This window comes from Protopterus annectens, chromosome 4.part0 (genome assembly GCF_019279795.1).
Source record: "Protopterus annectens isolate FY-2018-M chromosome 4.part0, PAN1.0, whole genome shotgun sequence".
Lineage (NCBI taxonomy): Eukaryota > Metazoa > Chordata > Ceratodontiformes > Protopteridae > Protopterus > Protopterus annectens.
The window spans coordinates 310,235,320-310,257,202 of NC_056733.1; the positions used below are offsets into that span (position 1 = coordinate 310,235,320).

Sequence of the window (21,883 nt, forward strand, 5' to 3'; positions counted from 1 at the left end):
TTCAAGAAGGCAATGTTATTTGTACAGGCTGCTTTCTGAAAGGCTTTCTCTTCTGAGGAGGCATTATTTCCTTTGCCTAATACAGGCCTCAGAAACCCCAAAACTTGAATAGTTTTTCAGTAGACAAGGAGTGGAAGGTTATGGATAAGTTTGGTAAAAGGCCTTTCCTCCACCATTGCAAATTAGAGGAATCATTATTTTCTGTCACGTATATCCAGACTTCAGCTTTCATCTGTAGCTGAGGCCTTGCAAAGTTGTCTTCCTTTTTCTGACTCTAGTGAGTAAAAGGATGTGGAAAGTAAATGCACTTAAAAATAGAACTTTTGTGGACTTCTTCATTGCTCATCACAGCTTTAGTACCACAGATGTTTTGCTTAAGGTTGTCAACATGGCAACTGCTTATGAAGAGTCTCCTGGTTCTAGCTGTCCTCCTTTTCAAGAGCACTCATGTCAGGCTGTTCTGTATGCATCATTTAAGGATGCTGTTCTGCTTGAAAAGCCATTCCCCAAGTTCAGTTTTATTTTCAAAACTAACTCACTGTTCCATCTGTAGTTAGGATATCTTTGAATCTTCCATTTTCCTTTTCTTCATATCTTCTCAATTTATACAGAGGAAGAAAGTTTTCAGATTCCAAATCACTTGATCACTTTGTCTCCCCCTGGACTTCCTGAAATTCACCCTGAAAGGGTCTACAAAACAGTCTATGTCTGCACTAGCAGGGAGTTTGTTTACCCAGACTTAAACACCATCACAAGGAATACAGAGGTGGATACTGGATATCGTCAGGAGATGGATATACTGTGGAGCTGGTTGGCATATTTCTCTTGTGTCTTCCTTTGATATACCAGTTGACATCACGGGGAGATCTTTTCAGAATTCCAGTCCCTGTGAGGCAAGGGTGACATTGAGATTATTCAAGGGAGGTCCTATTGAAATTTCAGGACCTAACTGAAATCCTTACTGTACTGAAACTGAAGTGTAAATGTAGAGGAATGAACACACAACACACACACACACACACACACACACACACACACACACACACACACACACACACACACACTAAGCCTGAGTTTGTGGTACCTTGGAGGATTCTCTTTCTCTGAGGTGTAGCAAGATCGGACTTTAGTAGTAAGGTGTGGGGGCTTACACACAATTTATAATCAGATGTTCATTGTGTTTCACTGTTGCAGTCATTACAATTGGGTTATCCTGCTGGCAGGCTACCCGTAGTTGGCCCGAGTTCCAAAGTCTAGGTCCAGTGTCGGTTGCTGTCTCCTCCTCCCTGACGTCAGTGTGCCAGGGGTTTAAAAGATGAAGCCGACACCATTTTCTCCAGTCTTTCTTGCCGCGCAGTGCCCGAAGCAAAAGCAGTTCGCAAGTGCCGGTCGGCCGACTCCTGAGATTTTCAATTCGAATTTCAGATCCGAAGTCTTCATTAAAGCTAAGTACTCCGTTGGGGAAACTTTTTTCTTGCTCCAGACTGATGTCAGAAAAAGTTAATAATTGTATTTCTTGTGGGAAGCAAATACCTCATAAGGATTTTCATTCTTACGGTATTCCTTGCCTAGGCCCTGACCACGACGTTGCTAGTTGTCGGTTTTGTGCTAGATTTAACCAACGCACTATTAAGCGTAGGTACGATTTTGCATTTCATTACTTTGGCAGAAGATTCAATTATATAATGCCGTCTGAACAGCCGACTACCGGAGTTTATAAAAAGTGTGAAGAAAAAGAAAAGGACAGGCATCCGAGGTCCAAAACCGACGATGAGGCTTCTGTTAGGCCTGTTGCCGGTTCTCAGTGAGGCACTTTCGCAACCCCTGACGCCCACTACCTCAGAGCCACAGGCCACATCCGACTCCCACGTGGAGCCGACTAGGCCACTGGAAACTCAAGGTATTGGACACATGGAAACTATTCCCTCAGATGGGTCTGGAGCCGCTGAGCAGGCATCGGCTTCTGAGGGTGTTTTCAGGCCTACACAGTTATATGTTAAACCAACTTCAGCTTCAAAGGCAAAGACTAAAACAGTTTTAAAGACAAAGAAACAAGTACAGCATTCTCCTGGACAGGCCTCCATGCCTAAAAAACAGATGCTTAAAATGGCCGAAGACCTAATTACTTTGATCAGGGGTTCCCATCCCCCTCCTTATAAGAGGCCTAGGCAAGAGATAGAATATGAATCTTCAGATCAGGTTTCCATTTCCTCTGATTCTTCTTCTGAACAGGAATATTCCCTTCCTCCCTATGAGGATTCTGATGCTGAAGAATCTATCCCTTCAGCCTCTCCTCCTGAGGATTATTCTTTTGGGGAGACCCTGCATACTGTGAAGGAGCATTTCCACTGGGAGAGCCAAGATTACACAGAATCCAAGAAAAGGCTCAGAGACTTCCTTTTTATTATCTCAGCACAGGCCCCTTGCTATTCCTCCTGTTTTAGACATTGTAGATGATGTATTTTCAGAGTCCGATGTTCATCGTGTTACACTGCTGCAGTCATCACACTTAGGTTATCCTGCCGTCAGGCAGTCCCGCAGTCGGCCAGAGTTCCAAAGTCTTGGTCCGGCGTCGGTTGCTGTCGCTTCTTCCCTGATGTCAGTGCGCCAGGGGTATATAATATGCATCCCACGCCATTTTCTTCAGTCTCTATTGCCGCGCAGTGCCCGAAGCAGAAGCAGTTCGCAAGTGCCGGTCAGCCGACTCCTGAGATTTTCTAAGTCGAATTTCAGATCCGAAGTCTTCAATAAAGCTAAGTACCCCATTGGGGAAACCTTTTTCTTGCCTCAGACCAATGTCAGAAAAAGTTAATAATTGTGTTTCTTGTGGGAAGCAAATACCTCAAAAGGACTTTCACTCTTACTGTATTCCATGCCTAGGCCCTGATCACGACATCACTAGTTGTCGGTTTTGTGCTAGATTCAACAAACGCACTATAAAAAGACGTTTTGATTTTGCTTTACACTACTTTGGCCGAAGGTTCGATTATACCATGCCGTCGGATCAGCCGACTACCTCAATACCGAAAAAAAACGCAAAGACAAGGATAAAGACAGGCATCCGAGGTCCAAAACTGACGATGAAACCTCTTCTAGGCCAGTCCCCAGTTCGCCAGTTCTCAGTGAGTCGCTTTCGCAGCCCCTGACATCTGCTACCTCAGAGCCACAGGCCGCTTCCAACTCCCACATGGAGACAACTAGGCCTCTAGAAACTCAAGGTATTGGGCCTACGGAAACGAATCCCTCAGATGGGTCCGCAGCCGCTGAGCAGGCACCGGCTTCTGAGGGTGTTTTCAGACCATCACAACTTACCATTAAAACACCAGCCAAGACAAAGGTACCATTAAAGACAAAGAATCAAGTACAGCATTCTCCTTGACAGTTCTCCATGCCTAAGAAACAGATGCTTAAAATGGCCGAAGACCTCATTGCTCTAATCAGTGGTTCCCATGCCCCTCCTGAGAAAAGGCCTAGGCAGGATACAGACTATGACTCCTCTGATCAGGTTTCCATTTCCTATGATTCCTCTTCAGACCAGGGATACTCTTTACCCCCCTATGAGGACTCTGATGCTGAGGAATCTATCCCTTCAGCCTCTCCTCCTGAGGATTATTCTTTTGGGGAAACTTTACATACCATGAGGGAACATTTCCATTGGGAAAGTCAGGATTACTCAGAATCCAAGAAAAGGCTCAGGGATTTCCTTTTATTGCCTCAGCACAGGCCCCTGGCTATTCCGCCTGTGCTAGACATTGTGGATGATGTGTTCTCTGAATCCAGCTTATCTCCTGACTCTTTGCCCCCTGCTCCAGCCAAGCCAGATAGGTATTATGGAGTCCCTGACTCTCACAAGTTTCTTTACAAAAACCCTTCTGCTGATCCAGAAATTATTTCCCAGGGTCCAAAAGGGGTTAAGGCTTCCATTGCAAAAAATCCAGTACCCTCTGACAGAGATTCCAAAGCCTTGGATAGATGGGGGAAGAAAGTATACATGTCTGCAACTTTAGCAGTAAGAGCTTTAAATTGCCAGTTTCACATGCTTAAGTACCAACAATATTTAATGGCTCAATTAAAACAGAAAATGCTTGCTAGCTCAGATGCTCCTGATTGTAAAGAAATGTAGGATTTATTGCATGCAGTTGAACAGGTGGGAAAACATACTCTGCAATGTGGTTTTGATTCTTTAGAGGCCTCTTGTAGAGCCGCAGTTACAGGTTCTGTTATTCGAAGACATGCTTGGTTAAAAGAACAGAGTTTACTCATGTTAAGGCAAAGTTATTGGATGCTCCTTTACAACATGATACCTTGTTTGGTGTTAAGGCAGAAGAGGTGTTAAAGAAAATGGAGGATAAAGCTAAATCTATGCAAACAGTCAAGGATTTCTTACAGGTACTGCCACCTCGGTTTAGCAGAAACTGGCCAACAAAAAATTGGTCCTTTCCAGTATCAGACAGGCCACAGAGAGGCAGATACAGATGCCCAAGAGGCTGATCTCAACCCCAAGGCTCAAACAGACAATGACAGTGGGGCACCTCAACCCCAAAAGGAGGTGAGGACAAGTCTCAACCATACAGGAAACAGTCACAATGACTTTCCTTTGCGTACGCCAAACACATCCCTTTTGGAAGCCCCCTTAGGGGGAAAACTAGCACTTTTTTCTCAAAACTGGCAAACAATCACCCAAGACAAACGGGTCCTGAATATTGTGTCTCAGGGTTACAGATTCCACTTCCATACTTTACCAAAGATAAAAGGAATGCCAGACCTGCCACAAAATCAATGGGCAGAGGCACAAAAACAAATTTCAGCCCTCATGGACATGAGAGCTATACAAAAAGTACCACAACAGGAACAAGGACAAGGATTTTACTCAAGACTCTTCCTGGTCCCCAGAAAGGACAAAGCCTGGAGGCCTATACTGGACCTTTCAATTCTGAATACTTACCTGGAGATTCCGAAATTCAAAATGTTGACATTACAGCAGCTTCTACCCATGCTGGACAAGAAGGCTTGGCTTGTTACTCTGGACCTCAAAGAGGCATACCTGCATGTCCCTATCAGACAAAATTGCAGAAGATACCTCAGATTCAAAGCTGGTACAATGCACTACCAATTCTTTGCACTGCCCTTTGGCTTATCTACTGCGCCCAGGGTCTTCACAAAGTGCCTGGCACCAGTAATTGCATTTTGCAGACAAAAAGAAATTCAAATATATCCATACATGGACAGCTGCCTCATTCAAGCAGAGACAAAGGACATTCTTCTACAGCATCTGGCATTTGTGAAAAAGTTGCTAATTTCTCTAGGGTACACAGTAAACAAAAAGAAGTCAAAACTAGTGCCCTCACAACAGATTACATTCCTGGGTGCCAGCTTAAATACAATGGCCCAGATGGCTTACCTCACGCCAGACAAACAAGTGCAACTAACTCAATATTTTCAACTACTGGCAAAAACGTCCCATCTCCCTGCAAGAAAAAGTCTGCAGGCCCTGGGATTCATGGCATCCTGCATACTACTAATACCATATGCCAGACTGCATATGAGGAAATTACAATGGTACCTAAAAAGTGTTTGGCCTCAACATTCTCACAGTCTAGAATCAGTAATTCCAATGATTCCCTGCCTACAACAGGAGTTTCGATGGTGGGCATAGGCATTTCACCTAAACAAGGGTCAGCCTTTTACCCAACCCACAGCCAGGCAAACTCTAACAACAGATGCTTTGGATTACGCCTGGGGAGCACACATGTCAGGAAAATGCAGTCAGGGCAAACAGACCACAGACCAGATGCATCTTCACATCAATCAAAAAGAGATGTTGGCTGTGCAAAATTCCCTAACAGTTTTCAAGGACCATCTACATCCAGGACAACTATTACTAAAGACAGACAACACCACAGTAATGTGGTACATAAACAAACAAGGGGGCACTCATTCTTATCCCCTATGCAGGCAAGCCATGACCTTGTGGAACACAGCTCTAACGTACCAAGTTCATCTGCAAGCACAATTCCTGTCAAGAAAGAAAAATACTCTGGCAGACGACCTAAGCAGAAATATCATGGTCCCTCATGAATGGAAATTGAATCCACAAATCTTCAGCATGATAACACAAAAATGGGGATGCCCAGACATAGATCTTTTTGCCACCCCTCTGAATTGCCAACTACAAAAATTCTGCACAAGGACTTATCACAAACAAGCATGGAAAGTGGATGCTCTTCTGTTCAGCCGGGAAAAACCTAAAAGTCTATGCCTTCCCACCACTGCCTCTCCTTTCAAAGGTACTCCTAAAAGCCAGACAAGAAAAACCACAGATGATCCTGATTGCTCCAGACTGGCCACGCCAATACTGGTACCCTATCTTAAGGAACTTGGCTCAGGGCCCACCATGGATTTTGCCCCAAATTCCACACCTTCTGACTCAACAAAACAATCAGATCCTGCACGGTCAGCTCAAAACCCTAAACCTGGCTGCATGGCAGATACTTTAGTCAAACAGGCAACACCTCTTTCTAAAGCTGTTATGGATGTCATTTTGGAGGCCAGGAGGCCTAGCACCAGGAAAGCTTACTCAGAAAAATGGAAGAGATTCTGCGCCTGGAACCAGGCTCACAGCCTTGACCCTCTTGTTCCAAACATTCCTCAGATTTTACAATACTTAACTGAGATGCTGGACAGAGGCCTATCCTTTTCATCAATTAAGATCCACGCCTCTGCCATTTCTGCACATTACAACACGGATCCTCCTTTATTTTCTCATCCCTTGCTAAAGCAGTACCTCAGGGGGGCTAAAAACATAAGAGCACCAACACCAACTTGGGACCTCAATTTTGTTTTGGAAAAACTGACCCTACCACCTTTTGAGCCAGCCAACACAGCCAATCTAAAATTTTTATCATGGAAAACAGCTCTGCTCCTGGCAGTAACTTCAGCACGAAGAGTCTCAGAGCTACAGGCATTAATGGCAGTGGAACCTTTTATAATTTTTCATCAGGACAGGGTATCTTTAAGGACAAACCCTACCTTCATGCCAAAGGTGGTATCTAGTGTGGCTCTTAACCAAACCATCCATTTGCCTACTTTTTATCCAAACCCCCAAAATAAAGGGGAGAAACTTCTGCATTATTTGGACATACACAGGCAGCTACGCTTCTACTTGGACAAAACAAAAGCTTTCATGAAAACTGACCAACTGTTTGTAGCATATGCTGCAGGATCACAAGGCAAGGCTATCTCAAAACAGACTATATCCAAATGTATAGGACACTGTATTCGGTACTGCTACACACAGCATGGAAAATCAGCCCCTAATAACATTAGGCCTCATTCCACCAGGGCGCCAGTTCAGCAGCCTTTCTCAGAGGAGTACCTATCAAGGACATTTTGGAGGCTGCAACTTGGAGTTCAGTGCACACCTTCACCAAGCATTACCACCTGCCTCTTTACTCTAAATCCAGAGCAGGATTTGCCACTGCAGTTCTGCAGGGCCTCTTAGCCAATCCTAACTCTTTATAGACCAGCCACCCAAACTTAGCTTTGGGATTCAACCCAAGTGTGATGACTGCAGCAGTGTAACACGATGAACATAGTACAGTTTTGTACCTACCATAAATGTAGATGTTCGCGTGTTCACACTGCTGCAGTCCAGGTTACCCTCCCTCCATCCCCTCTGAACTAGCTGGACTTATCTATACCCTTCTATCCTATACAACCTTTGGGGTGTATTTGCTGGTAACTGAAGGTATTGTTTTTATTTTATATGTATATTTTTGATTAGCAATATGTATTGCCTACCCACTTGGGGGCACCTGACATCTGGGGCAAGAAAAACTGAAGAAAATGGCATTGGATGCATATTATATAACCCTGGCGCATTGACATCAGGGAAGAAGCAGCAGCAACCGACGCCGGACCAAGACTTTGGAACTCTGGCCGACTGCAGGACCACCTGATGGCAGGATAACCCAAGTGCGATGACTGCAGCAGTGTGAACACTCGAACATCTACATTTATGGTAGGTACAAAACTGTACTGTCTGTCTCCTGCCTCTCTACTACCAGCTCCTGTTAAGCCAGACAGATACTACAGGGTTCCTGATTCACATAAATTTCTTTACAAAAACCCTGCTGCTGACCCAGAAACTATTTCTCAGGGTCCCAAGGGGGTCAAGGCTTCCACTGCAAAAAATCCTATCCCCTCTGATAGGGATTCACGGGCCCTGGACAGATGAGGGAAAAAGATTTATACTTCTGCTACCTTGGCTATAAGAGCTTTAAATTGTCAGTTTCATATGCTTAAATATCAGCAATATCTTATGTTACTGCTTAAACAGAAAAGGTTGACAAATTCAGAATGTGCAGAAAACAAAGAACTGCGGAATTTATTGCATGCAGCTGAACAAGTGGGAAAGCATACTTTGCAATGTGGTTTTGATTCTCTAGAGGCCACCTGCAGGGCCACAGTTACAGGTTCTGTCATTAGGAGGCATGCTTGGTTAAAAGAACAGAATCTGCCCGATTATGTTAAAGCAAAACTATTAGATGCTACATTACAACATGATACCTTGTTTGATGTTAAAGCAGAAGAAGTGTTAAAGAAAATGGAGGACAAAGCTAAATCTATGCAAACAGTGAAGGATTTCTTACAGGTACAGCCTCCCAGATTTAGCAGGAACTGGCCTACAAAGAATTGGTCCTTTCCAGTGTCAGACAGGCCACAAAGAGGCAGATACAGACGCCCCAGAGGCAGATCAAGCCCAGGGCTCATACAGGTCTAAACAATGGGGTGCTTCTACCTCCAAAAGCGGAGAGGAAAAATCACAGCCATACAGGAAACAGCCTCAATGACTTCCCTCTGCCAGCACCAAGCATTTATCTTCTGGTAGCTCCTTTGGGGGGAAAACTAGCACTTTTTTTCACAAAATTGGCATATGATCACCCAGGCAAATAGGTCTTAAATATCGTATCTCAAGGCTACACATTCCACTTTCACACCCTGCCAAGGCCAAACAGTATGCCAGACCTGCCACACAATCAATGGGCAGAGGCACAAAAACAAGTTTCATCCCTCATGGACATGAGAGCCATTCAGCAAGTACCACTGCAAGAGTAGGGACAAGGATTTTACTCAAGGCTATTCTTGGTACCCAGGAAAGGAGAAAGCCTGGAGACCAATACTGGACCTGTCTATCCTAAACACATTCTTGGATATTCCAAAATTCAGAATGTTGACTCTGCAGCAGCTTCTGCCCATGCTGGGCAAGAAGGCTTGGCTTGTGACTTTAGACCTAAAAGAGGTGTGCCTGCATGTCCCAATCAGACAATCATGCAGAAGATACCTCAGATTTATAGCTGGCTCAATGCACTACCAATTCTCTGCACTGCCCTTTGGCTTATCTACTGTGCCCAGGGTCTTCACAAAATGCTTGGCACCAGTAATTGCATTTTGCAGACAAAGAGGAATACAAATATATCCTTACTTGGACGACTGCTTTATTCAAGCAGAGAACAAGGACATTCTACTACAGCATCTGGCGTGTGTAAAAATATTGCTAACAGGTCTAGGGTACACAGTAAACGAAAAGAAATCAAAACTCGTACCCTCTCAAGAGATAATATTCCTGGGTGCAAGCTTAAATACAACTGCCCAGATGGCTTATCTCACGCCAGACAAACACAGACAACTGACTACTTATTTCAGAATGTTGGCAACAAAGACCCAGTTATCTGCAAGAAAAAATCTGTAGGCTTTGGGCTTCATGGCATCCTGCATACTGCTAATTCCATATGCAAGACTGCATATGAGGAAACTTCAATGGTATCTAAAAAGTGTTTGGACTCAACATTGCCACAGCCTGGAAACAATAATTACCCTCATTCCCTGCCTGCAACAGGAGTTTCAATGGTGGGCAAAAGCCTGTCACCTCAACATGGGACAGCCATTCACCTTACCCACAGCCAGGCGGACATTGACAACAGATGCATCAGATTATGCCTGGGGGGCCCATATGGCAGGAAGATGTATTCAGGGCACATGGTCCGCAAGTCAAATGCATCTACATATCAATCAAAAAGAGATGCTAGTTGTTCAGAATGCCCTGACAGCCTTCAAGGATCTACTTCATCCAGGACAACTGCTGATAAAGATGGACAATACTACAGTCATGTGGTACATAAACAAGCAGGGGGGCACGCATTCCTACCCCCTCTGCAGACTAGCCATGAACTTGTGGGACACAGTACTGACTTACCAAGTACATCTGCAAGCATAATTCCTGCCAGGAAGGACAAATACTCTGGCAGACGAACTAAGCAGAAACCTAGTGGATCCCCACGAGTGGAAATTGGATCCACAAGTCTTCAGCATGATAACAAGGAACTGGGGATGCCCGGACATAGACCTATTTGCCTCTCCTCACAACTACCAACTACAGAGATTCTGCACAAGGACTTATCACAAGCAAGCATGGAAAGTGGATGCTCTATCTTTCAGCTGGAAAAACCTAACAGTATATGCCTTTCTGCCTCTGCCTCTCCTCCCCAAGGTACTCCTCAAGGTCAGACAAGAAAAGCCAAAAATGATACTGATTGCCCCAGACTGGCCCCGCCAGCACTGGTACCCAGTCCTAAAGAGCTTGTCTCAATGCCCAGCTTGGACATTACCTCAAATTCCTCAATTACTGACCCAACAAGACAGTCAGATACTGCACAGCCAACTCAGGACCTTAAACCTGGCAGCATGGCGGATAATGTAGCCATTCAAGACACATCTCTCTCTAAAGCAGTGATGGATGTTATTTTGGAGGCCAGGAGGCCTAGCACCAGAAAATCTTATGCAGAAAAATGGAAGAGATTCTGTGCTTGGAACCAGGCATAAGGTATTGACACGACTGCTCCAAATATTCCTCAGATTTTGCAATACTTAACTGAGATGCTGGATAAAGGCCTTTCCTTTTCATCAATTAAAATTCATGCCTCTGCCATTTCAGCTCATTAAAATACAGAACCACATACTTTTTCTCATCCATTACTAAGGCAGTACCTCAGAGGGGCCAAAAACATAAGACCTCCAAGGAGAGCACCAATACCTGCATGGGACCTCAACTATGTCTTGGAAAAACTCACACTGCCTCCATTTGAGCCAGCCTCTGCAGCTGGTATAAAATTATTATCCTGGAAAACAGCTCTGCTCCTAGCAATAACCTCTGCTAGATGAGTCTCAGAGTTACAGGTACTCATAGCTGTGGAACCTTTTATCATTTTCCATCCTGACAGGGTTTCTCTAAGGACAAACCCTACATTTATGCCTAAGGTAGTGTCCATTGTGGCCCTTAACCAAACAATTCATCTTCCTACCTTTTACCCAAACCCACAGAATAAGGGTGAGAAACTCCTGCATTCTTTGGACATTCACAGGCAGCTACGCTTCTACTTGGACAGAACCAAAGCTTTCAGAAAGACTGAACAACTTCTAGTGGCATATGCTGCAGGATCACAAGTAAAGCCTATATCCAAAACAGACTATTTCAAAGTGGATAGGCCACTGCATTCGTTTCTGCTATTCACAGCATGGCAAATCAGTGCCTTAAGGGCATTAGGCCACATTCAACCAGAGCAGCAGCCACTTCAGCAGCCTTCCTCAGAGGAGTACCAACCAAAGACATCTTAGAGGCTGCAACTTGGAGTTCAGGGCATACGTTTACAAAGCACTATCATTTACCTCTCTACTCTAAATCCAGGGCAGGCTTTGCCACTGCAGTTCTGCAGGGCCTGATAGCCTCTCCTAATCCTATTTAGCTCCAGCCTCCCAACCTTAGCTTTGGGATTCAACCCAATTGTAATGACTGCAACAGTGAAACACGATGAACATAGAACAGTTGTGTACCTACCATAAATGTAGATGTTCAAGTGTATTCACTGTTGCAGTCCAGGTTACCCTTCCACCATCCCCCTTTTTCATTGCTGGGACTTATCTGTACTTCTCTATTCTATACAACCTATGTGGTGTATTTGCTTGTAGATGAATGAAAAGTTGTTTTTTTGTGTTTGCATGCTTATTGGCATAATTTAGCCTACCATTTTAGGGGCACCTGACATCTGAGGCAAGAACAACTGAAGAAAATGGCATCGGCTGCATCTTTTATACTCCTGGTGCACTGACATCAGGGAGGAGGTGACAGCAACCGACACCGGACCTAGACTTTGGAATTCGGGCCGATTGCAGGTAGCCTGCCAGCAGGATAACCCAATTGTAATGACTGCAACAGTGAATACACTCGAACATCTACATTTATGGTAGGTACACAACTGTACTTTTTAGTACTCACAGTTTTGGGTTTCCAAAAGGATGAAAATGTTGATTTTAATGTGTTCCTAGTCTCCAGGAATCTGAAAGGGTCTCATCCAAATCTGAATGTCAGCAATTTTGTATGTGCTCAACAAAACATGTTCAGGTGATGCAGTTCTTGGCAGAAAGTAAGGTAGCTTTCCGGGCAAGCAAGAATACAGACAGCCCCGAGAAAGGTGGCTGAACTGTTTCTGCTATCTCAGAAGTGTCAGTAATGTGGAGATACTGAACTAGAGTTTGCTTGGGATGTGTGGAGTAGAGTGCCATTTATTATGACACTGTGGCAAGTTATGAATTGTCTGGGGATGCACTTGTGAAGAAGTATCAAACAGGAGCAGGATGATGGAAGACAGAAAAAGAAAGGGTTAAAGTCACGTGGGATCCCTCATCAGGGTAGTTGTATGAGGAGACACCATTACATTGGGTTGAGATAAGGAATGTGTTGAGAAGGAATTACTGAGCGTTGTTTCCCAAGGATACCCTTATCTAACTGAAAATTAATGAATGGTCTGGGATGGAGTAGTTCCATTCTAAAGGTGTAAATGTAGCTTACCTAAACGTGTTTCTTTCCTCGGCGTGCGTAGTAGTCATTCGCATGTTCATGGCAAGGCAGAGTTACAGTGCTGTGCACATGCATTGAAAGAGCACTGTACAACTATTGCACACAGAATGGTTTTGGCTTAATTAGGAAATGGGATCTTTGTGAAGTGCTAAAGAAGTCTGCTTCCAGTATGTTATCTGTCTGTCCAATACAGACACATGATTATTAGGCAAAAGGTCTACATCTGTCAGTAGACAAATAGCTAAATTAGCAATGGAGAGAACCAAAAGAAAGGCAGAAAATACCAGCCTTTATCTTTAGTATGAATTTGTTGACAAGGGATCGTTTACTACCCCCAACTCATGAAACAACCAGTTATTTGATCACAACTGTAAAAATACAAATTCAGTGGGTTTTTTTTGCCACTGCATCCTCCCCATGTGGGGTATTTCCCTACTTACTTACATAGATCATAGCTTCATGGCTATACAACAGTTGAGAAAAGAAAAACACGAAGAAAGGTTGTCAAAACATACAGAAGAGCAGTTCTACTCTTATTATCCCATCATAAGACTAGGAAGCATTGATGAGGACTTGTAAAATCAGTGAGTTGAAACCTGATGAGCTGATGTTATTGGGTTACATTACATTAACACAGAAGTCACTCAAGGTGTTGTCATGATGTCGGAGAAGCTGGTCATTTGCAGGAAAATGGTAATGGAGAAAAAGACAAATGAAGCAAAGCTTGGATACATAGCAAAAAGAGATAAGGCTGCCTGGAATGGTCAGTACTAACACCAGTGATAGCAGTATCAGTAGCATCCTTCTTAACCTAATAGTTGTGATGGGTGACCAAGAGCTGGATTTTGTGTGAAAAAAATCAAGACATATTTTATACAAACAACCATAACTCAGATAGCAGTATTTTTTGGTACCCAGTCAAGAGAGGAAACAAATGCGCTAATTCAAAATGCATAGCTCTCTTTGTAAAATAATGAAATGGCATCGTAATACAAAGGGTTTATATACAGGCACCCCTCATAGAGGAAGGAAATATTCAATGAAATAAAAGTAGGAATTTTTCAGTTAAATAAGGAATTTTACTGATTAGAATTCAGATATTTATAAGGATGACTCAGTGGTCGTAGTCCTCAACATGCATGTTTTAGAAAGCTTCTTTTATAACCTGCTTGAGAGGACAATGTGTTTCAGCTGCTAAACCCTTAAATTGTCCACAGAAGGTCTAGCCTTCAGAAATAGTCATTTTGGAAATATAAGTTGATTTTTGGTCTGTGTGATCCACATGAACAACTATATAAGAAAGATACTTTTAGAAATAGGAGTGCTGGGCTTGAAAATATCAGAATTTCTAGTGGCAGAATGTTTAAGAAAAGCGGTGGCACATTAGAAGCATAGAATAGATGTGGAAAAATCAGAAATGTGATCACTGAGTGAGTGTGCTTCCACATGTAGCAAACAAGACAAAAGCAGAATTAGAGTTTCCCAAGACAGATGTAAAATAAATGAACATAAAATGGATCATTAAAAGACTGCAAAATTGTACAAAAGGAGCAAACTGTCGGAGAACTGTGACAGTTAAAATTTGCCAGAGTGGAAATACTTGGTTAAACTATCAAGTGAATTAAGGGTCATAAAGCTGTCTGTGGATTTATTAGACTACAAGGAAGACCTGCAGCTGTTACACTGAAAAAAGCAGAAATATGAATAAGGGATTTAAATAAAAAAATACACAAATACTGAACAAACAGTTTTGTTCAGTTCCTGCAAAAGGGAAGTACTTGAGATACCTCAAGAAGTCAAAACAAGTACTCTGTGATGAAACATGTACATATTTCTCTCTCAAAACTATGACTTTTACTGTGATGACTGTCACTTTTAGATATTCTATTTTTTTATTTTGATATACACTGTTCTTTGTCACGTCTTACTGATGGTTATTGTAACTTCCTTGTGTGTAATTTCCTTTTTGAGACTTTATTTTGCTATGCAGTTTTCTTTGTACCTCTTGGTAAACTCAGTGATAAACAGGCATAATTTATGAAAAGGTAATAACACAGTTGTGGAAGAGTAAAGAAGAAATGAGAAGTAGTTTAGCACTTAGTGGAGGAAAGAGTTCTGAGCTGTTAATATGATTCTTTATGTGCTCATATTACAGGCTTTGATTCCTCCCATTTGTTGTCTGCTGCCTGACTCTGAGCAAGTCACTTAACCAGGCAGTGCTCCCAGGTCGCCCCAGAAAAGGAGCAAGTTGTCCAGTGAGCTTATGTAGTCAAAAAAAAAGGTAAAATAAAACATAAAAATAAAAAAGAATAAAATAAGAATTAAGGAGAGACAGACTGTTGCAACTGGTTGTCCATATCTGTACGTAAAAGGCTCCCCTGATTTATACTGTATTGCAGACTTGTTAGAAGAAAGATCAGAAATAACAGAAAGATATTTAACTCTAGATATAGTTGTTTATTCTCAGAAACAGGTGAACACTGAAATCACTTGTTAAAGAAAAAGTTTAATTGCCTTGAGATCAGGGTGTTGTATGAGCCCAGGCAGCTTAGGTTTACAGGACAAACCTGTTAGATTTCTCTGAATAAATTAGCAAAATAATAGGCCAGGAAGGAGTCACATTAATTTCTCATTGGTATAGTAAACAAGTCAGGCTAGTGTGTGTGTGTGTGTGTGTGTGTGTGTGTGTGTGTGTGTGTGTGTGTGTGTGTGTGTGTGTGTGTGTGTATGTGTATGTGTATGTGTATATATATATTGGATCACTACTAAATCCCGAATAGTTACAATACCGAAGACCGGAATCCCAAGACCAGATACTCGTGCAAATTTCAAAATCGCGAGATGTGAGGAGGTTAGGTGAGTATCTGTGTTTGGTTGTGTTGGTTAGGGGCTTTAGTGTGTGTGTAAGTGTGTGTTGTGACTGTGATGTGTGTGTGTGTGTGTGTGTGTGTTTGCAGGGAATGTTGGTGTGTGGTGGTGTTTTCTTGTGTTTGTCTGTATAGTGTGACCTTAGAGTTAAAATATTTAAGTAGGGGGGTTGTGGGGGGCACAGCCCCCCACATGAGGTGTGCAGGGAGGCTTGCCCCCTGCTTTTATGTAGTGTAGGTTTGTGTGTTTGTGTTTTGAGTGAAGGTGTATGTATGTGTATGTGTGTGGTGTATGTTTAGTGTAGTGTTCGGGATTTTAAATTTCACGCTTCTGGTCTTCTGGTCTTTCGAGTTTTTGGTCTCGGGATCCCGGTCTTCGGTATTGTAAGTATTCAGGATTTAATAGTGATCCCATAAATATATATATATATATATATATATATATATATATATATATATATAAATAAATGCATATATATATGTGTGTGTGTGTGTGTTTAGATGGGACAAAGGTGGAGTACTTCATTAAAGTACATGAAACAAACACAAAATCCCATTTTATGTTGTGCCTTAGAGGGTAGTAATTATTACAAGAAACAGAATATTCTGAAAAATATAGAAAATGTTTACAATTATAATTCATACAATAACCTGTGGGGCAAATATTTAAAAAAACATAATTTAGCTACGGATCTCAGAGTAAACAGCAGATGTTAACTTAGAGATTATTTCAACAATTATCGCATATTAATTTAATAGTATTCTGATGAGTAATAGTGCCATAATTGAAAAAGAAATAATGAAATCTCAAATGCGTTCTGTGCTGAGAAGACTAATCAATTGGCAAGCTGCAGGCTGTTTGGAGAGAGAGTGAGCTGAAATACTCAAAAAGTAATATCTGACCAAGCTTTTTGCAGGAAAAAATATTTTGAAAAATTAAGTCCTCATTTGACTCCAACCAGTAAAAGCATATATCTTACCCTAACTTTTCACTTCACTTTGAAAACAAGAATCACAGTATTTGTAAGTATTTGTAAAAAAAAATGTGTATTTGTGTGCATGTGTGCGCGTGCGTGTTCTGTGACACAGTGAGATGGAGCCTTAACTGTGATCAAGGTGACAAGAGTTTGATTTGCAGCCCTGACACTGAAGAAGCCTGGTAGCAAGGAAAAAGAGTGAAGGAATATAACTCACTCACTTCTCCTAGGGGTCGGGAGAGGTTGCGGGTTCTTGGCAAGTACATTGAATGGTTGTGTTTTGTCCGATGGAGATCAGGAAAACCATCACCCATGCTTGAGGTTGGGGGCAGAGCTACTTGCTGGCCCCAACCTCACCCATGCTTGAGCTTGGGGGCAGAGCTACTTGCTGACCACACCCCTTGAAGAAATGAAGTACATCCAGCATATTCAGCTCATTGCATATCCCCTTTTCTCATGGAACCACCCATGCACAAGTGCAATACCCACAAATTACCTTGATGACTGTTTATGTAATGACCTCCTTCTGGCCAACTCTCACCCTCACTGATGAGGGAATGATCAGAGTGATTGGCAGAGCAGGTGCAAAAAACTTCAGAAAAAAAGACTCCTGTAACAAAAGCATATATATTTTTAAGAACAGCATATAAAAAGAAATTGTAGTGGAAGCCATTATCTGTGTCCCTTCAAACATCTAGATTTGACTTACTAAATAATAAGAGGAGTCTGAGAACAGGTTCTTGTGAAAGTGGAAGAGCCTATAAACTAAGGAGCTGAAGTCAGAGAATGGTCATAAAAAAGAAGACTGTAGGTGGAGACACTGGCTAATAAAGTAGCGGAGACAATCTGTGTCATGGCTACCTGCCGTAACTTTTCCCACTTGGGTGAGGGGGTCCGGACCACAGCCCCCTCCGGGACGGTAGTCCGGAAGGGGAGAGTGCCCTGTTATAATGGAGAGCTCCTCGAGTGTCTGCACACTTCTGCAGATGAGATGGCAACAGGTGCACTAAAGAAAGAGTTAAGGAAATAATCACTTTTCTAAAAGCAGTGTGCATAGTTTGTTCATCACAGCAACACAAATGCAGAGCTGTACACTGGGACGCATGCCTCTGAGAGGGGTGCATAATATTTGTTTGTGTAGTGAGGTTTGTTAGTTAGCTCTGCTATACAACAGAAGCCCCACGTACAGCTGTGAGTTTCATGTTTTTTTCCTGTTGTAACCAGGGATAATATTTCCAGGGTTTTGATAACGTCCATGTTCCTTTTGAGCAAGTGTCACTGAATCTTAGTAATCGGAATTTCAGTGGGACAACCTAATGAACTTCAGCTAAATATCTGACCCTAAGGGCTACAGTATTCTAAAGTAAACATACTAATGTAACTGCTCTGGTCTTTAGTCCACGTGTCTGTTGTTGGATATGAATTTACTCATTTGATGATCTTGGAAGTATGTATGTAGTTTACTGTGCAGCTGAAGCGTAAGCAATGTGTTCAGTTCACGTCAGCAGTGGGAACTTTGCCTTATTATTTTCTGATTGTCTTTTGCAGGACAGATTCTATGAAAGGGAAAAAGCAAGGAATATGCCTGGGTACAGTTGGAAGAATGCTTAAAAGAATAATAGAGTTTTGACAATGGTCATGCAGTTATCTGTCTACTTTAAAACATCTGGCATGGCTTTCTTTGGTTCAAAATATGCATTAGATGTTCCCTCTGACCCAGACAGTTTTGTATATTTACATAATCTGAGTGCTAAGTATAGATTATGAGAAGAAACACTAAGGTGCTTCAGTCTTTTTTTTTTTTTTAATCTTGCTTCAGTTTCTCATTTCAATAAGTCTACATGTGAAAGATTCTAGTTTCTAATAACTGAGGCTGGCTGTCCAGTGATATGCAAATTATATTATGAAGCAGTCAGAATATGATTGGACTGACAAGATTTTGTGTTTCCATAGTGCAAACTTCAGTTACAGGGCACTATCGAAAGACAAATAAAAGGGTCTCTCCTAAATTATGTTTGGCCACTTCTTACAATAAAAGTATGTTGAAAGAATATGTCACCCAGTTGTGAATTTGTTTTTCATGCTTATATTTCTCTCCTGTAGAAATAACAAATAAAATATCAGTAAAATTCGCAAACTACATATTTACAAACTCATGTCTGTCTTTGTAGGTTTTATGCTGATTGGAAGCGATGTAAAACTTAACAGTCCTTCATCTCTGATTGGACAAGCACTAACAGAAATACTACAACACCCTGATCGAGCTCGGGATGCTTTGCGGGTACTCTTACATCTGGTAGGTAATGGTAAAAAATAAACATAATGTAATCTAGCCTTTTAGATGACGTAGAATTTAGATTCCATCTAAAGGGGTGGTTAGTTGAATTCTCTTTTCAGTTGTTATTAAAATATGTTTAAAATCACTGGGGAGAGGAGCGCTGGACATAGTTGACGGCAGGCATAGGATTTGACAGCTGCAAGGAAATAATTTGTAAGTTAAATAGTGCTTTATGATGCACACTTGGTGGCAGGAACTAGAAGAAAGAGTAGTGTGTGTGTGTGTGTGTGTGTGTGTGTGTGTGTGTGTGTGTGTGTGTGTGTGTGTGTGTGTGTGTGTGTGTATACATAGAGATGGTGGTGGTTAAGTTGGTAGGACCAGGTAGCCTGCATAACTCACTGGAAAGCAAAATTGGTAGCAGCTGTTGAGAAGGGTGTGTTGCTTATTATGCCAGTGTTTCTCTGAAGCAGTGTGCATGTTACCTGTGAATTCAGATGGCTGAATGGTAAGTATTCTCCAGTGGAGCAAATGACATTGAATAGATCCTAGTGAGTCACAGTTGCAGAACAGTTAGTTCAGGGACAGTGAAGCTATATGCATTTTAAGCTGATTCAAAGAAAATTGTGAGTAGCTTAGCTGATGTGCAAATATGGAGGTGTAGATGGAAGCAGTACTGTAGCATAACCATCTGCAGCCTGAGCAATACTCTATTTGTCACCCCCACACCCCCACCCCAGGTCAGTTGAAGGGCTACCAAGAGAAAAAAAAAATCATCAAATCAAAATAAAGGAAAGGAGGGGAAGTCCTCTACCTTGTCAGGTGCATCAGCATTAAAAAAAGAAAAGAAAAAAAAACATGAACTATTTGCAAGCCTTTTACGCTAGAGTTCACAAAGCATTCTGATTATTTTATTTTGTTTTTGTTTACTGGGTTGGTCCAACTAGGTTTAGTCAGAAACCCCTTTTAAGAAGAGGCCCATGTAAAAAAGCTCCAACATAGTACAAACATTTTTAGAGAGACATGCAGTAATATACATGGACAAACATTAAATAATATACATAACAGTTACACATAAAGTTGCTAAATAGATCACATTCATATGAAATAAAGTAATCTATTACATTACAGTACAGTATAAAAGATACTTATGCATTTGTAGATGCTGAACATTGAGGATTTGAAGAGGTGTATTAGTGGATTTGTCAAATAGATAATAGATTGTGCGATTAGTGCTTCGAAATTCAAAGAAAAGTAGGTGAGGGAATATCTTGTTATTTAAGGAGCCACATTTGCCGTCAACGATTACAGCTGAGTGAATGCTTTTATTATACATCCAGAGCTACTGCAGGGACAGCCAGCTGCATTTATTCGAAAGTGATGATCACACCCATGACTGCTAGTGCCTAGGGTAGCTACCCCTGTCACTCCCTAGTGTGGAAGAGATCTCACCAGGTAGGCAGAAGGGATGATAATCAGTCCTATTTCCTACTAGTCCCCAAATGAGCTCCAGCTGTGAAAGAGCATCTGGTTAGGCAGACATCATTTAAGGGTAGACCTTCATCAGGAGAAGAAGAGATGGACCTGTGTTTACTTATTTAACATTTGTTAACTGCGGTAGAGCACCAGTCACGTTACCAATGTCAGTCTCAGCCCTGGGAAGATGAAATCAGAAATCAAATGAACTAAAGTGTAAACAAAAGCTTAAGTACATTAGAAAACCCAGCAGTAAGAAATATCACTACACTCTCATCTAACATCCACATGGGAATGCTCCTGCTCCCATCCCTCGTAACCTACTCTTAACTTCAAAATATTTTTCTCTACTCCTTCTCATAAATCCCATATAGCAAAAGCATGCTGGCCTGCAGTATATATCTCCTTACTTATACCAGTAATTTCTTAGTCTTCTACATCAAACTACCTATCCTTAATCCCCAAAAAAATAAATAAATAAAATTCTATTTTTGATTTTTGTCTTTATTACTTTTGATTTTGTCTTTATTACTTTTGATTGAAATATGTTTGATCGGTCTTATAAACAGAAATAGTACAAATGTTAATCTCTATAATCTTCATGTAATCTATGTGTGGTAGTTAATCTTTGTATAATCTATATGTGGAGCTTTTCTCCCCAGGACTCCATTGAAAATGGGTTCTTTAGGCCCAATGGACTATCCTGGTTAAACAACTGCAAATAAATAAATAAATAATAAAAAATACATTTAAATGTGGTAGAACATGACATAAATTGCAAGCAGTTTGTATGTAGAAAAAAATACAAGCATTTACTCCGTTGCAATGCTAGCATATGCAAGTTGTAAGGGGGTAGAAGTTCTTGGAGGGGCATGCGTTATATACTCCTTAATGACAAGAAATGAAAGATGACGACAAAATCTAGTAGATATGTTTCACAGGAATTAAACTTAAAGTGTATTGGTTATGTTCGGAAGTAAGTATAAATAATAAAGCTTTGCAGTTGAATATAGCTTTCTTATACAGTACCAGCTTATACAGTTTTTGATGAAAAAAGTTTGTTAATTTTACATTGTATTTTATTTTGTTGATGATAAGGAAAGTCCCCTGAATTTGTTTCTCAGGTATAAAAATCCTTGCCACGACATCATAAAAGACTGAACCCATAATGCCTCTCTATGTAAATTAATGCATACGTTACTGTATTTCTGCACTAAATGTATCAGTGGTAGTTTCTTACTTCCTAGAAAGAGAAGTTGTCAGCTAGTAGAAAATGAATATTTGGGATGATGTAGTAGTGAAACCATAATGTAATCAAGAGGCTGCTTCCCTAAAGAGGTATGCTTTTTTTTGCTTTATAGCTGAATATAAATAA

General features: G+C 41.5%; 1 protein-coding gene across 3 annotated transcripts in view; it reads left to right on the forward strand.

The window, feature by feature from the left end:
• The window catches only part of TTC28 (tetratricopeptide repeat domain 28), a 1,879,863-nt gene that overhangs the window by 1,743,200 nt on the left and 114,780 nt on the right, over positions 1-21,883 (forward strand). For all 3 annotated transcript variants that reach the window (XM_044068299.1, XM_044068301.1, XM_044068300.1), the window contains one exon: positions 18,929-19,053. In XM_044068299.1, the coding sequence (XP_043924234.1) occupies positions 18,929-19,053 (125 nt within the window). The remainder of the gene's footprint in view (positions 1-18,928; positions 19,054-21,883) is intronic.